The sequence below is a fragment of the Stenella coeruleoalba genome (assembly GCF_951394435.1).
Source record: "Stenella coeruleoalba genome assembly, chromosome: 20".
In the NCBI taxonomy this organism is placed as follows: domain Eukaryota; kingdom Metazoa; phylum Chordata; class Mammalia; order Artiodactyla; family Delphinidae; genus Stenella; species Stenella coeruleoalba.
Window position 1 is genome coordinate 3,770,624 of NC_137166.1, and position 15,241 is coordinate 3,785,864.

A 15,241-nucleotide genomic window follows, 5' to 3' on the forward strand; every position below is an offset into this window, starting at 1 on the left:
CCCGAGGGCCTCAGGTCCTGACCCACTCCGTCCTCACAGCCCTGGTTCATGTCGGGAAATAGCCCAGAGAAGTTAGGCAGCTTGTCCAGGACACACAGCATTAAGTGGCAGTAAGGGGATTTGAGCCCAGGACAGCCAGGTCCAGAGCCCCACTTTTCACACCACATCTGGGGAGCGAGGGGTGCCAGGAATGGCTTCTTAGCCCCCATAAGGGAGGGCGTGGTACCACTGTCACCGGTGAAGGGACAGGGAGGCTGGCCCTTGTCCACTCATCTGTCCCCACCCACAGAGGACAAGTCTTCTTCTGGCCTTGGGGCAGCAGTGGGTGGCCCAGGACGAGGGGCTTAGGGTCCCAAAAGCTAGCCTCAGGGGCCCTCTCCTCCACAGCCCCCCTCGAACCAGCAGGTCAGACTCGTGTCACGTCCACGCCCCTCACAGCTTCCAGGGACAGCAGACCTGGCCAGTTACCAAAGCCACTGTCTGCACACTAATTCCCTCAGCCTGAAGCCACAGGGGCCACGTCGCCCGCTGGGCCTGCCGGGCGCACGCACACATGCACACCGACACACACATAAAACCACACACGCCCACAAACTCACACCCACACACACCAACACACACAGATACAGACACATGTGCTCACAGAGACACAGGGAGACAGACACACACGCACACGCACAGAGCCCCCAGAGAGAGGGGGCAAGGAGCCGCTGATCCGAAAGCCCCTTGACCTGTCTGTACTGATGGTGCCCAAAGGGAGGGAGGGAGGAAGGCCTGGTGCGCAGCCAGGGCCTGTGGCTTATGGAGGAGGTGCAGAGAGTGTGCGGCCCTGCCACGGCAATGGGCAACCACGGGGGACCGTGGGGACGAAAGCACAGTCATCCTAGCCCTGGGCTACCTGCTGCCAGTCGGCCGGGGTCTCCAGGCCTGCCGGGGATGAGAGGAGACCCAACATTCATTCACTATTCATTCAGCCAAACATCCATGCACCCATCCACCTAGCCATCCATCTATCCACCCATCCATCCTCCACTGTCCATCCATCCACCCATCCACCCATCCTCCGCTATCCATACACCTATCCACCCATCCATCCACCCACCCATCCATCCACCCACCCATCCATCCATCCATCCTTCTAGAAATGTTACTGAGCACCTACTGTATGCAGACCCTCTTCCAGGAAGCAATCAGTATATCTGAGGCCCTGTCTGGCACTAGTTTGGTGCTGGAAGGATGGAGGCAAAGACAGGTCACTTCCCAGAAACAAGGACAGCATGACTGAACGTTTGCTATGCACGTAGCCTCATTTAACCTCACGGTGACCCTACGTGATAGCTGCTGCCAGCACTCCCACTTTACAGATGAGTAAGCTGAGGCTCCACTAGAAAGCAGCAACACAAGAGCCCATGCTTTGAATCTCTCCCCTCCCTCCTTTCCCCTTCCCTTTTTTGTCTGTTTTATCTGACAGGAAAGAGAACCAAAGAAGGCAACACGCAAATGGCCAACAATCATGGTAGAAGCCAGGCAACTGTATGTCCTGGTTTGCCCAGGACAGTCCTGGTTTTCAGCTAATGTCCCCACATAATAGGTTAATAGTGCCACCTGTGTTCTCCCACGCCCCCTGGTTTAGACCTCAGTGAAGTCAGGTGAGCTCCCTTCCCACTCTGGGGCTGAGGAAAAGATGTAATACTGGGAGAGAGGGGGAAAGGGAGGTTCTGAGGAGGAGCAATCGCTGAAGGCTTCCTGCAAGAGGCGGGGCTGAGCCGCATCTACAGGAAGGGACACACTACCCACCAAGACCCCACGCCCATGGCCCAGGCCAGGGCTCAGCTTCAGTCCTCTGTTTAAAGAGGGTCTGGGGGATCCCAGGAAGCGCAGACACTGGGTACCGGGCGGTGTCGGGGACAGGGCCTGCAGTTGCCTGGGGCAAATGTGGCCTGTCTGGCCGCCAAGGGTGTGAGGAAGGGGCTGGAGTCCGGACTGTGCCTTCGTGATGGGAACAAAGGCAATGACGGCCCCTGGCTGCCCTCCTAGCACCCACGAGGCAGGCTGGGCCCGGGCCTGCTCTTGGGCTCCCAGTGCCCCCCCGCCCCCAGGAGGACAAGGTGCCCCGTCTCCCATCACCACAGGTGCCTCATTGCCTGGCACCTGCCTGTCCTGGCAGGACTGGGGCTACCCAGTCCTGAAAAGCCACAGCCCACTGTCCTCCCAGCCAAAGCCCCGCAGTGACTCTGGAGAACCTTCTGGACTTCTCAAAGCTTAGGAAACATTTTCCTAAATGGGGTTGGCCTTCCTGTAATTGAGGATACCTCTTATCCTGCGTGGTGGGGCAGGATGCAAACTCTGTGCCACACTTTCATGCCAGTTCTGCCACTCAACTGACTGGCCTGGGGGCCATCAGCCGGTCACCTGAACCTCCGTGCCTGGGTCTTCTCATCTGGAACATGGTGGAAGAAGGGCGCCCGCACACGGGGTGTGGTGAGGATTCAGGGAACTGTCTGCCAAGGGTGGCAAAGAGCCTTAGTATATAGTAGGTGCTCACTGAACGCCAGCTGCTACAGTCCCTCTTGCTGCACAGATGGGGCACACAGAGGAGGAGGGACCTGGAATCTGAGACACGGAAGGAAGACTGTCCCGTCTGACCTCTGCGCCTCTACAACCTCTCCAATGGGTTGGTGATTCCTGCTCGCATACGATCGAGGACGGAGAGCTCACTACCTCACAGCCAACCGCCCTGTGGATGGGCAGGGGAGCGCGCTCCCCTCGCCAGTGTGTTCCTTCGTAATCAGATTAAATCCAAGTCAGGGAGTGGAGGGTCAGGACTAGAGTCCACGCCTCCCACCTCCCAGCCCAGAGCCCTGCATGCTGTCCTAGGGGCCAAGAAGCTGGCTGTGATGGGAGCAGGGGGAGCCCTCGCACCCCACCTGGTATGGAACGGGGAGCTCTGGGGTTCAGCATCACCTGTGCCGAGCACACCTATGTTCCTCCCAGCACCTCCTCGGAGGCTGTCCCTTGGCCTCCTCCACCAGCTCCCGAGCTCCCAGATCTGCCCGGCTCCTCTCCCAGCCCTTCTGCCCTTTTCCTCCCACTCCCGGCGGCAGGAGGGGGCTTGGCAGGTGGGTCACCTGGGTTCTAGACCCTGCTCTGTCCCGGGGGGCTGGGCAGCCCCCAGCAGCGATGCTCCCTCCTCTGAGCCTCAGGTTCCCCTCTGTAGGAAGGGACGGTAGGATTCAGTGACCTCTGTGAGCCACCTGGCTCTGGGCTTCACCTCCAGCGGCTGGGAGGACAGCAGGCTCACCTGTGCGCACCTCCAGGTGCCCAGCGCCAGGCCCCGCGCCAGCCTGAGCCCCGTGACGGCACAGACGGCGGTGGGGGCAGCGGGGACATGCTCGGGGGCGCCCAGGGCTGCGGTACTTGCTGTCATGCCTCAGCGCTCTGCTGCGCCCCCTTGCCATCCAACGCTTGCCCTTGGGCCCCGGCTCAGACTGAGGCCATTATGCCGGCCCCCGGGGACATTCCATCTGTCCCCTGGGCCGTGCTGCGTTCCACACATGCGCCTCGGTGCCCTTGCAGCCAGGACGTGCTCCCCTCACCGAGTCCCTGCTCAGCATCTGCTCCCCCATCTCTGCCTCTGCCCTGTGAGCCTGGGCACCGTCCCAGGACCCCCCTTCCCCCCCCCCCGCCCCCGCCATGGGGCCATCCCAGGGACTCACCCGGCAGGGGCACTGGCCACTTGGGGCTCTTCTGGTCCACGAGAACTGACAGTCCCAGCCCCTGGCCCCCTGGCCTGGCCATCTCGGAGCAGCTCCCTTCGGTCCGGGGTGGGGGGTGGGAGGGGGCGGAGCAGCAAGGCGGCGGGAGGGGCAGAGAAAGCCTCTCTCCCAGGTCTGCAGACCAGCTCCGGGAGCACACTCCCGAGAAGTCAGCTGAGAGACGGAGCGCGTGCAAGCCAGGGCTGCCCGGCGAGCCCCAGCACAACCACGCGGCCGCCCTCCCCCCGCCCCCCAGCCTTCCCCCCCTTCCCCCCCTCCCGGCCTGGCACACGCCCCGCCAGCTGTAGACAGGAGCCGCGCTCCGGAGGGTGGCGGCCACTTCCTGCCTTCCCTGCACTGTTCTCGTCCCGCAGGACCCAGGGGGCCCAAGGGATTTATTGCACATGGGAGACCTATGCCCTGGGCAGCAGAGGAGCCTGCAGATCCCAAAGGGGGTCACACCCCCCACCAAGGTCACCCTTGCTGAGTCACACCATCGTTCAACAGTCTGTACTGGGCACCTACTACGTGCCGGGTGCCGGGCCTCTAACCGTGTGCCAAGTCCCCATGGCTGCCGTGATGCGCTCCAGGCAGCAGGAGCCACCCCCGTGGGGGCATTCCTGCAGAGAAAGGGCCAAGGACGGCTCAGCTCAGGCTGGAGGAAGGGCACAGGGGAGCTGGGGGTGTGGGCGGCGCCCACCGTGGGCCGTGGTCTCTGGCGACCTATAGAGAAGTTCCCGTGGGAGACTTGTGGGAGAAGGAAGGAAGGATGGAGGGGGGAAGGGGAGGAGCCTGTTGTCATCAGGGTTTGTCCTCTCCTCCCTACAAGGGTCCAGGTGCCCAGTTCGAGCGCTGCCTTCTCCCTGGAGCGCCCCCCAGCGGCACTGTTCTTTGTCGGCCACTCTGTCCTTGTTAGAGCCCATCTTGGTGCATTTGGGGACAAAAGGGCTGGACATTTGCTGGGGGTGGGGACCACGACTGCCTTGGGGCTCAGGCCGGGCCCAAAGGGTCACCCAAGGACCCGAAGGTGGGCCCACAGGCTGCTTGCTGGGGCGCAGTGGTGAGAGGGGAGGGGAGGGGACAGAGCCTTGTCCGGTCTGTGGGGCCAATCCCCTTCCTTGTACCTAGGATGGGCAGCAGGCATGGGAACTGGGGTTGAGGGCGACCTGAGGGCTGTGGCTTCGGCCATGTTTCCAGTGCTCTGTTGTATCACCTCCTGGGCAAACACCAAACTGCACCCAGAACCTCCTGGGATGGGCGAGAATCCAGGGTGGCGTGGGGACCCCCCGGGGGTCCCCCATCTCCATTCTAAACAATGGTCGTTAACTGAGGTCATCTTCATGCAACAGCCCGGGGGAAAGGTTCTATCAACACCCTGATGTTCTAGGGGAGGAAACTGACCCAGGGTGACCCAGAGCACACCTGCTGGGGCTGAACCGGCTGTGTCAGGTTCCGCAGCAGCACAGCCACAAGGCCAGAGGCTTCGGTCCCAGCACACACAACGGTGCCCGGTGCAGAATCAGTGCTCAGGAAATCCCTCTATCGCCGTGCAGTCCTCACCAACCTGCCTGTCCTTCAGCCGTGGGCACGGACTCCACGACCCAGGGGCCGCATGTGGCCAGCTCAGCCCGGCAAGAATGACTGGTGTGGAGGTCAAATAATGGTCCCCAGAGTCGGCCATGTCCTAATCTCTGGAACCTGCAAATGTGTCACTTTATAGAACAAAAGGGACCTTGCAGATGTGATTAAGTTGCGGACCCTGAGATGGGAGATCAGCCCCGCGGGCCCAGTGCAAGCACAAGGGTCCTCGTAAGAGGGAGGCAGGGGTGAGAAGGAGGAGATGGGATGACAGAAGGAAGAGGTTGGAGGGATGTGGGACCACAAGCAAAGGAATGCGGGAGCCTCTGGCAGCGGGAAAAGGAAGGAAACGTTCTCCCCTGGAGCCTCCAGGAGGAACCAGCCCTGCGACACCCTGATTCTAGCCGGGCGAGACCTGTGTCAGATCTCTGACCTCCAGACTGTAAGGTAATAAACTTGTGTTGCTTTAAACTGCCAAGTTGGTGGGGGTCTGTTACAGAAGCAACAGGAAACGACAAATGTTTCCAGACGCACAGCACCTGACATACAACAGTTGCTCAGTAAATGCTCTTCTCTGTGTTCGATCCAGGGAGCTCACAGCCCATCCCCCACATCAGCCAAGTCCGAGGGGGAGAAAGGACCAATCACTCACAGGTGACCTTGAAGTGTCCTTGACCCCAACACGATCACCCTGGGAAGCCTCGGGGAAAAGCAAGCAGCCCGTGGTTGCTGGAATTTTCTATTTTAGAGCAAAGCCCTGGAGAGGGAAGAAAAGTTCCAGAATGGAGTAAGGACCTGCTTGGGACATCAGCCCTCGGCCCAGGAAGCTCGAGTAAATGCACGCCCCCGATGTTTACAAGAGACTCATTTCTTCTTTACCTTCCCCTCATCTGGTCCCCCGGCACCAGCTGACTTAAAACTTGAATTCACTCAACAAACTTCGACTGAGCACCTATTGTGTGCACTGGGCCAGGTGCTGGAAAGATAAAGAGGAGAGTAAAATACGGCCGCTGCCTGCACGGAGAGGGCGGGTGGGCTGCCTCGGAGCCTTCGCGCTTGCGCTTCCCCTGGCCTGGAACTCTCTGCCTAATGCCACCTCCTCGGCAAGGCCTCTGGGACCAGCACGCCTACAGTCACAACTCTCGTCTCTGTGTTCTCCGACCCTATTTTGCTTCATGGCCCCTGTCACCACCTGGCATCGCACGTGCTGCGTAGCACAGTCTTTGGCACACAGCAGGTGCTCCACAAATATCTGTGAACAAAAGCCTCCACGTGAACGGCCGTGTAGTGGTGGAGACATGTGCCAACAGGCAACCGTGGTGAGGACGCAAGCAGAGGTCTTCTGGGAGATGCCCAATGGCAAGTGGTTTCTGCTCTAAATAGAAGGTTATAGGTGAGAGTTGGTGTGGACACAGGAAGAGTCTTACAAACGATGCTCTTCTAGCCAGTTAAATCCCTGTGGTGCTAAACCAGGAGAGCCAAAGTGCCCCGAGTGCCAGCTTCTCTACCAGCTTAGACCTGGTCAAGGGGAAAGCAGGGTGGTGGGTGGGTGGAGGCCACGGCAGAGATGGCAGACAGGTGGGCCCCAAGCGCAGTAGCCCTTGGAGGGGTGGACTGTGCTGGCTTTGCTCCCTGGGGTCCCGAACGCTGCCCCCGGGACATCCCATCCTGAGCCCTGGAACAGTCATTTCTATGGCTCAACTGATCTCTTTTTTTCTACCTGAAATTTTTATTGTATTGTATTTTATTTATTTTTTTGGCATGCGGGATCCTAGTTCACCGACCAGGGATCAAACCCGTGCCCCCTGCAGTGGAAGCGCCGAGTCCTAGCCGCTAGACCGCCAGGTAATCCCCCTACCTGAAGTCTTAATCACAACCTTAATGGAAAGAAGTTAAGAGTTCGGGGCAAACAGACCCACCTGATAGCAATTTTGCTAGGTCTAAAGAGCTGCTTTTATCTCTGTGCCATTTTGAACTTCGTTGAAGTCAACACGCAGTTTATCGTTTTCTTAAATTGCCCAAGTTCTCTTTTCTTTTTCATGTCATGGACACCTGAATCAGTCAGACAGACACACACCAGCCAAGGGACCAGACCCTGGCAATCGGAGGAGAGAGGAGGGAAGGGGCTTCGGGCCCAGCCCGTGTGAGTCCCGCTAAATATTCAGAGGCTCCTGGGGAGAGATCGACTTACAAGCCTGGAGCCTCTGGGGCTGCCCGGGCTTCTCCACCTCCTGCCCAGACTTGCAAGCTCCGTGCTCCTGGCATTACAAGAAGTTCCCGAGAAGATAAACAGTCGCTCGTTGGAGGAAAAACAGACTTTGGATCCCAGCTTGGCTGGAGATGTACAAGGGAAGACAGAGGGGGTGACGGGAGCACGGAGACACTTCCACTGCACAAAGCCCCTTTCCATCAAGCCAGGATGAGCCACAGCCAAGCCTGGCGGCCCCTGTGTTCTCTGAGCAGCTGCCGCTTGGCCTCGGGGCACAGGAGTCCACCCAGCGCCACCCGCCAGAGCGCTCAGCACCCGCAGCGCTCCAGGTGAGACCTGCCAAGGACGTCTCGGGGCCTGAGCCAGTACCCGAGGGGAGGCCCCGCCTTCCTGGCCACGGAGGTCCAACCCCGCTGGCCGGGAGCCCGTTCTCCCGACAAAGGAGAGACAAAAGCCGCGCAGGGCCAGGACCCCGGTCACCAGCTCGCTCTCCTCGCAGGGCCAGGGCCAGCTCCCGTGTCCCTGAGTGCCGGGCACGGCGCTCAGCGATGCATGTGGATCGACTCCTGGATCTCCCAGCAATGGAGGGGGAAACCAAGGCACAGAGAGGTCGTCTGCCTAAAACCAGAAGCTTGGGAGGAGCAGAGGCGGGATCTGAATTTAGGGAGCGCCAGTCTGGATCCGAAAGCTTAGAAGATGTCCACGCCCAGCAAACACTGATTTGATCTACACACATGGCTAGAAAGGAAAAGAGGAAAAACCCCAGTAGCCCCAGGACAGACGCTGGTACCTATGACCATTCAAGGTCCAGGCGACTCTTACTGCTCTGTCCTCACGGCTCTCAGGTTACATCTTCCAGGCGCGGCCCCCAGGCTCCAAGAACTCAGCCTGGGCCTGCGGGGCTCAGCTCCCGGGAAGCTGCCTGGTTCTCCGTGCTCTTGCCTTGGCTCGTGGGGCGCCCTTCCTGGGAGAGCTGGTTGAGCCACAGCACCTGCGGCCAATTCCCCCATATCCGTGGGGCTGGGGAGCCCGGGCAGAGGCCGGTCACACTGGGGGCCGGTGCACGCATGTGCCGTGTCGCTTGCAGGCAAGGCTGAGCGGACGGCCCTGGGAAATACGCCATCCCAGGTGGTTCGTCAGAAGCGGACAAGGATGTGTGAGAGTGATTCCTAAGGCACGGCACCCAGGGAGCAGGGCCGGGACGGGATAAGGAGGCAGAGAAAGAAAGCAAAGGCCAGTCCAGGAAAACCCCAGCCTGGTCCAGGGGAGCCCTGGAGGGGCCTCACGTTCCCACACCTGCCAGGGGATGAGGACGCCCAGCCCTTCCGCCAAAGCACACAGGGACCAGGGCAGGGTATCCAGGTGCAGCAGGACAGACTCAGACCCACGTTCTTGGAGCTCACGGAGCCGTGGATGAACCGCCCAGGGTGGCGGGCAGCCGGGGCAAAGATGACCAGCTGACTCTCCACCATGCCCGGGCGCTGCTGCAGTGGACAGCTGTCACTGCCCAGCTCCCTTCCATCTTTGGGGCCAGTGGGAGGACACGGGTCACCTCAAGGCCAAGGGTGTATGTCCAGTGGCTTTCTCGTGTTCTCTTCTCCGTGTCTGTTGGTGATGGAATCGGGAAACTCTGGAAGCCATGAGCTAAAGGGAACCTGGGACCCTGTGTCACTCACAATGGGCTCGGGGTTACCTGTACAACTCCCGTCAATGGTTGCCCTGACTCATAAACTGATTTTATGAGGGACTTTAGAATGGTCAGCAGGACAGTGGCCCTTAGAGACACCCACATCCTAATCCCTGGAACCTGTGAGTACGCTCCCTCACGCGGCAAAGGGGAATGAAGTTTGCTCATCAGCTGACCTTGAGATGACAGCGTACTGTGGATTGTACAGTGAGCCCCTGGAATCATAGGTCCTTATATGTGGAGGAAGGGGGCAGGACAGAGCCAGAGGAGCTGTGACCACAGAAGCAGGGCGGAGAGACGCAAGGTTCTTGGCTTTGAAGGTGGAGGAGGGAGCCACAAGCCAAGGAATGTGGGCAGCCTCCAGAAGCTAGAAAACCTGATTCTGCCCAACAGTCTCCAGGGACGACGCAGCCCTGCCCATATCTTGATTTTAGCCTAGGGAGACCCAGATTGGACTTGCGGCCTCCGGAAGTGTAAGATGCTAAATACGTATTGCTTTCAACCACCGACTTGGTGATGACCTGTTACAGCAGCAGCAGGAACTAACCCCGAACTCTTCCAAGGCAGCCACTGCCGTGGCCGTGACAGGAGCAGGTGAAGGGAGGGGTCTTCTGGAAGGCGCACGGTGTCTCCCATATTGGCTCCTACCCCCACCCTGCCAGCCCCACTCCTCCTCTCCCCTCCCCGCTGGACCAGTGGTCCCCCAAAACCTGGAATAAGTACAAATGAGAATGGAGGCTTTCTGGGTGGGAGCAGGTCAGCGGCTATTAGGACAGCAGGAACCCACAGGCCACCCCCAACAGGGCTGGCCCAGCCCAGCACTCCAACGTGGCAGGGGAGAAAGGGAGGTGCCCAGGAACACAGCCGTGATGGGAGAGTCTGTCTCTGCCTGGCTTTCTGTGACCCCATCCCAGAGCCATCAGTGGGGTCTGTGGCTCTCACTAGCTCTATATTATTTGCCATTTCAGAAGCTGTCCCACAGCTCAGAAAGGACACCCAGGGCCCATGCGGCAGAACTACAGGGCCACTGCTCCGCGGTGCAACATGGCAGCCCCGACGGCCAGGCAGGGAGCACGTGCACAGAGGCGGCAAGAGGACTGGCGCCCCCTGGAATGGTGCAGTGTGCAGCCCGCACAGCCTTGCCCTGCAGCCCGGGGGCCCCCCTGGCGTTCCTCCCATGTCACCGATACTATGCTACAAAGAAGATTTCACTGTTACAATTTCACGCCTACTCGGCAGCTGGAGCAGCTAAGCTTTCGGAAGATTCTGAACCTTGCAGAGGCTCCACGGCCGGGAAGTGGCAGCTCTGAGACCTGGAAACTCGGACTTGGGTCTAGGACACCAGCCACACCCTCACTCATCACCAGACGCTGCTGCTTCTCTCCCAAGGAGCCTGCGACGGCAGAGATCATCGTTCAGGAATGCCTGTCCCCATGAGCTGGTGATGAATTGCAAGCGTCCTCCTGCTGGATTCCATACCGCCTGCGAGTGGCACATGAGAAATGGACCTCCCTTAGACTAAAGGCTTAAGAATACTGGAAAGAGCTGGGCCTGGGGGCTTGCCGCCTACAAGGGAAGGCTGCCTCGTGGTGAGCTTTGGATGGAACCCTTCCCCCACCAGCTTGGTCAGTCCAAGGTCCGTGCCTGGCCCGCCAGAGGGATGCCAGCCGTGGGGGTCCCCGCTTCCCCTGCAGCCCTGGAGCTCTTCCCCCTGCAGCCAGCAAGTGACCACTCCCCAGGTGGGCCCTCCCAGCGCGGCGCCCGAGGACCACACGGCCTCCTCCTCTGGGAGAAACCGAGGCGGGTTGGCCGTGCATATCCCTGGGGGCACGTGGCCCAGCCCCCCAGCCCGGCACCAGGGCTGCCGGTGTGACAGCTTCCTTCCCCTGGCAAAGATGTCTGCAGGGAACTGGGGCTCAGAAACGGATGGCAATGGAAAGCTACCCCCTCCCCAAGGCAACAGATGCAGCCCCCAACCTGCCCACAGCCACCCCGTCCTCTGCGAAAGGCAGCACTGGGGTGGATGCCACCATGCAGAGAGTGGGAGAGACAGCGGGGAGACGGGGAGGGGCTCAGAGCTCTGGAGAGAGGGAGTGACACGGCTGTGTGTGTGGGGGACACGTGTGCATACGGATATGCGTTCCCAGGTGTGTGTCTGCGATGTGTCCTTATGGGCACGTGTAAGAGCGTCTAGTGCCTGTGTGTGTGTCTCTGCACATGTACCCTCATGTCTGGTGCGTCTGCCAGGTCTGCGCCTGTCCCCGCGTGTCCCTGCGCCTGTGTCCATGTGTCTCTAAGTGCTCGCCCCTGCGCCCGCCCCGCCGTCCAGCTGGCAGCGCACAGCTGGACCCGGGGGCTGTGCGCGCCTGCCCGATGAGAGGTGGCAGGTGTGTAATAAACCATTAGTCACTGTCACGTTTCCAAGTAGCAGCAGCAGCGGCCTCCCCGGGAGGGGCTGACTGTGGGAGGCTGCTCCTGGCGGGTCTCCAGCTGTGAGCTGGGCCCCCCCATTCCCCCCCCCCAGGCAGGGCCACAGCCTGACAGAGAGCAGCTGGCAGACGTGGGTCTTGTGCCCCTGCCCTGGGGCGGCCCCAGGGCAGGGGGCAGGGGCTCGTGTGTGCCAACCGGGGGAGGGGAGGGTCCCCGAGGGTCACGGTTTTGCAGGTTATTACCCAGAGCTGAGGCACTCGTGGGGGCGGGGGGTCAGGACCTGCACTGAGTGCGCTCCTGTCCTGGTTACTTTAATTCTCACACCTGCCCGCGAGCCAGGCACTTCCACTGGCCTTCCTTCCCATTCCTCAGATGAGGAAACTGAGGCACACTGCAAGAAGACACGTGTCCCAGGCTCAGAGAATGCTCGGGGCCTCCCTGCCCAGCACCTGCATGTCCCCTTTGCTGCCTGACACTCCGTCCCCAGCAGCCAGGGTCTGGAAGCCCCGCGGAGGGCTGGGTGGCCCCTTCCCTCGCTGAGTCCACATTGCGGAGAGGAAGGTGGGTACCGGGGCCGTCCTGGACATGGATGTCCACGTGACCATGCGCCGGCTCCCCCAACCTGCCCGCTCCGGCTCTCTAACAAGCAGTGTTTTCCGCCAGCTGCCCCCGCAGTGGGCCAGCAACAGGGAGGCCTGGGCTGGGGGCCGGTCTTGAGACTCAGTCCTCTTAGGGGCAGGACACACACAGGGACTCGCTCTGAGGGCTCTCGGCCTAAGGGGCTGTTCCACGACCCTCCCTAGGTAAGAACGCAGGTGTCCACTCACTGTTCCCAGCCCGGGGCCCATGTGCCCCACGATAAACGCCTTGGGACTCCACACTCAGGCCCAACAACCCACGAGGGAGCTGCGTCTCCACCAATGGGGAAAGTGACGTGTCCAATGGGGCCGAGATGCGCGGACGGGGTCTCCAAGGCTGAAGGGGGAGGGGGTGAACGCCCACGCAGGAGAACGCTGGTCAGCATCTTCCCCGGCTGGACACCCTCGTTCCCTCTGACCTAAATGGGGTTATGCCGAGAGCCACGCGCCGGGACACGTGTGGCGCAGCCACAAGGCGGGAGGGAGCACGGGCACACGCACCGGGCGGGCCCACCATCCCGTGGCGCACGACGGTGAAACCAAGCACTGCGGCAGCTGTGACAACAGAAGGACCTTGCAGCGCTGAGCCGGGCCCAGGAGACAAAGCTCACCCCCCCAGGACACCGGCGATTCAGGCAAACACAGGTGCGACGGAAACGGCAATGGGGCCTGGCGGGTCCCTCTGGGGGCGCCGGGGCATCCAGGTAGACGGAGCGTCCTAGGGCTGGGTTGGGTGGTGGTTCACGGGGAGCCATTACATTATTTTTTAAATGAACGAGTGAACACAATGGAACGTAGAGATGAAAAAACAACCACCACCCAACCAAGGCCATCTGAATCAACCATGAGACAGTGTTAAGAAGCAGGGGAAGAAAATCAAACAAGTCAGGGAGACGCAGCCTCCTGGCTTTTCCCTGGAACGTGGCGGCCGCGGGGTGGGAGTCTGCGCCGGAACCTTCTCTGCGTGCTCCCTCGCTGCCGGGGGCAGCCTGATCGGCTCCAGCACTCAGAGACAATAAAAAGCTGTCACCTACCTGTGCCCGTGAGGTCCGGTCCGGCCCCGTCCAGGCTGCTCTGCTGAGACCGGGCTGGCCCCTGCTCCTGGGCGGTCCTGGGGCCCCTGGGCAGGCTCTCCGTTGGGGCGCCTGGCCGAGGCTCGGGCTCCCGGGAGGGAGGGTGGACGGCCGTCGATGCCTCGAGAGATGCAGAGGTGACCTGGAAGGACGGGGGAGGGGGGGACATGGTGAGTCTTGGTCACGCCTGCCAGGAGGTGCCCAAGGGGTGGGCCCCCTGGGCCGCTGGGTACCACCCCTCCCCCATGATGGCCTGGCTCTGTCATCAGGGACTCAGCGTGGCTGGCTCGGGGCAGCAGCAGAGCTGGTCCCCAGACTGCCAGTGTGAGTCAGTACCAGCGACTGCCTCGCCCAGCAAACCTGCCCAGCAGCGTGGTGGACACCAGGCTGATCACTGGGCACTGAGGATCCACTCCCAGGTCCCATCACTACCCAAGCCCCTATTCTCTGCGCGGAAGTTTGTAATAACTACCCACGAGTTAGTTGCAACTATAACCGTTAACCTAGTTAATCTTCAGTTCACCCCACAGGGCAGTCATCTCCCCCGCTTTTTCTGTCTTCAAAAAGAAATCGTAGTAAAATACACATTACCGTCTTGACCACTTTTAAGTGTACAACTCAGTGGCGTGAAGTCCAAACACAACGTGCAACCATCCCCGGATCCATTTCGAGAACTTTCTCATCGACCCAAACGGAAATTCCACACCCATTAAACACTACCGCTCCGTACTCCCTCCCCCAGGCCCTGGCACCCACCGCCCTACTTTCCGTCTCTATGGATGTGACTATCCCGGTCACCCCACCCCCTTTCCACAGTTGGGGAAACTGAGGCTCAGAGAGGGGCAGTGGGGGCCTGAGGTCAGAGCTGCCAAGGCAGGGTCAACTCAGCTGAGCATCCTGGGCGCCAGGGTTCCAGGGTCTGAACAAGAGCAGTTCCCCGGGGGCCGGTCCCGGGGACTGGCGACGCCCCACGGCCCCGATTACGAGCTTCAGGGCCGCACGGCTGTCAAAAAGCAACTTCACGTTGACCCTGTTTTTCCAGGGATTAGGGCTATAAAACCAAAGTACCGGGGAGAGACGGACGGCGCTGCATCCAGGCTCCAGCAGCTCCACATGCGGGAGACGGATAAATTTACCGTTTGTTTCCGGGAACGCTTTAATTTATGGGATCCATATGGTGACACTGCCCAGACTGCAGCCCCCGCAAATCCCACAGGGGTGCTGGCGGCTTAGGCTGGAGCCAGGAGAGGGCGGCGCCGGGGCCCAGCACACTTCATTCACTCGCTGGCTCGCTTAGGGCCGGGGGCCCCTCAGCATGGCGGGGAGCCTGGAGCCCCTGTACGGACCCCGCCCCGCAGGCTTTTAGCTGCTCTGGCAACCTTGCCAACATCACTTCGGGAAACTCTGCCAGATGTAGGGCTGCTGTGTCCCCCTGTTAGTCCAGTCAAGCCCAGGGACTGTCTGTGGGGTGGTACCTCATCAGAGCAGGCAGCATTCTTGCAACCCCCTCGGGGCAGGCTGGCAGGGAGTGAAGGAGGGTGGCATTGTGCCCTGGCCTTGACCCTGCCCATGCGCTGGTGGAAAGCAGAGTGGGGTGAGGCCCACCTACTGCTTGTCCTCCTGGGGCTGGGGGACCAGGGTTCTGCTGGGGAAAGTGGCCGGGGGGATGCCGCATGGAGGTGGGGACGGCTCCCTGGATGAAGAGCTTGTGGGCATGAGGATGCCGTTTACTGAGCACCTACTACGTGCTACGGTTAATCCTCCCAACAGTCCTGTCTCGAACAAAAACATGGAAACACGAAGAGACAAAGTGTACTGTCTGAGTCCCCACAGTAAGTGGAGGTGTCGGGATGTGAACTCAAGCAGCTGGG

The 15,241-nt window shown here is 60.7% G+C and overlaps 1 protein-coding gene across 5 annotated transcripts in view; it reads right to left on the reverse strand.

The window, feature by feature from the left end:
* GSE1 (Gse1 coiled-coil protein) overlaps positions 1-15,241 on the reverse strand; it is a 473,992-nt gene that overhangs the window by 243,022 nt on the left and 215,729 nt on the right. For all 5 annotated transcript variants that reach the window (XM_079907158.1, XM_079907156.1, XM_079907159.1 and 2 more), the window contains exon 2: positions 13,332-13,512. Coding sequence is in view for 2 of the 5 variants with exons in the window: in XM_079907156.1 (XP_079763282.1) it covers positions 13,332-13,512 (181 nt within the window). In the remaining 3 variants the exon portion in view is untranslated. The remainder of the gene's footprint in view (positions 1-13,331; positions 13,513-15,241) is intronic.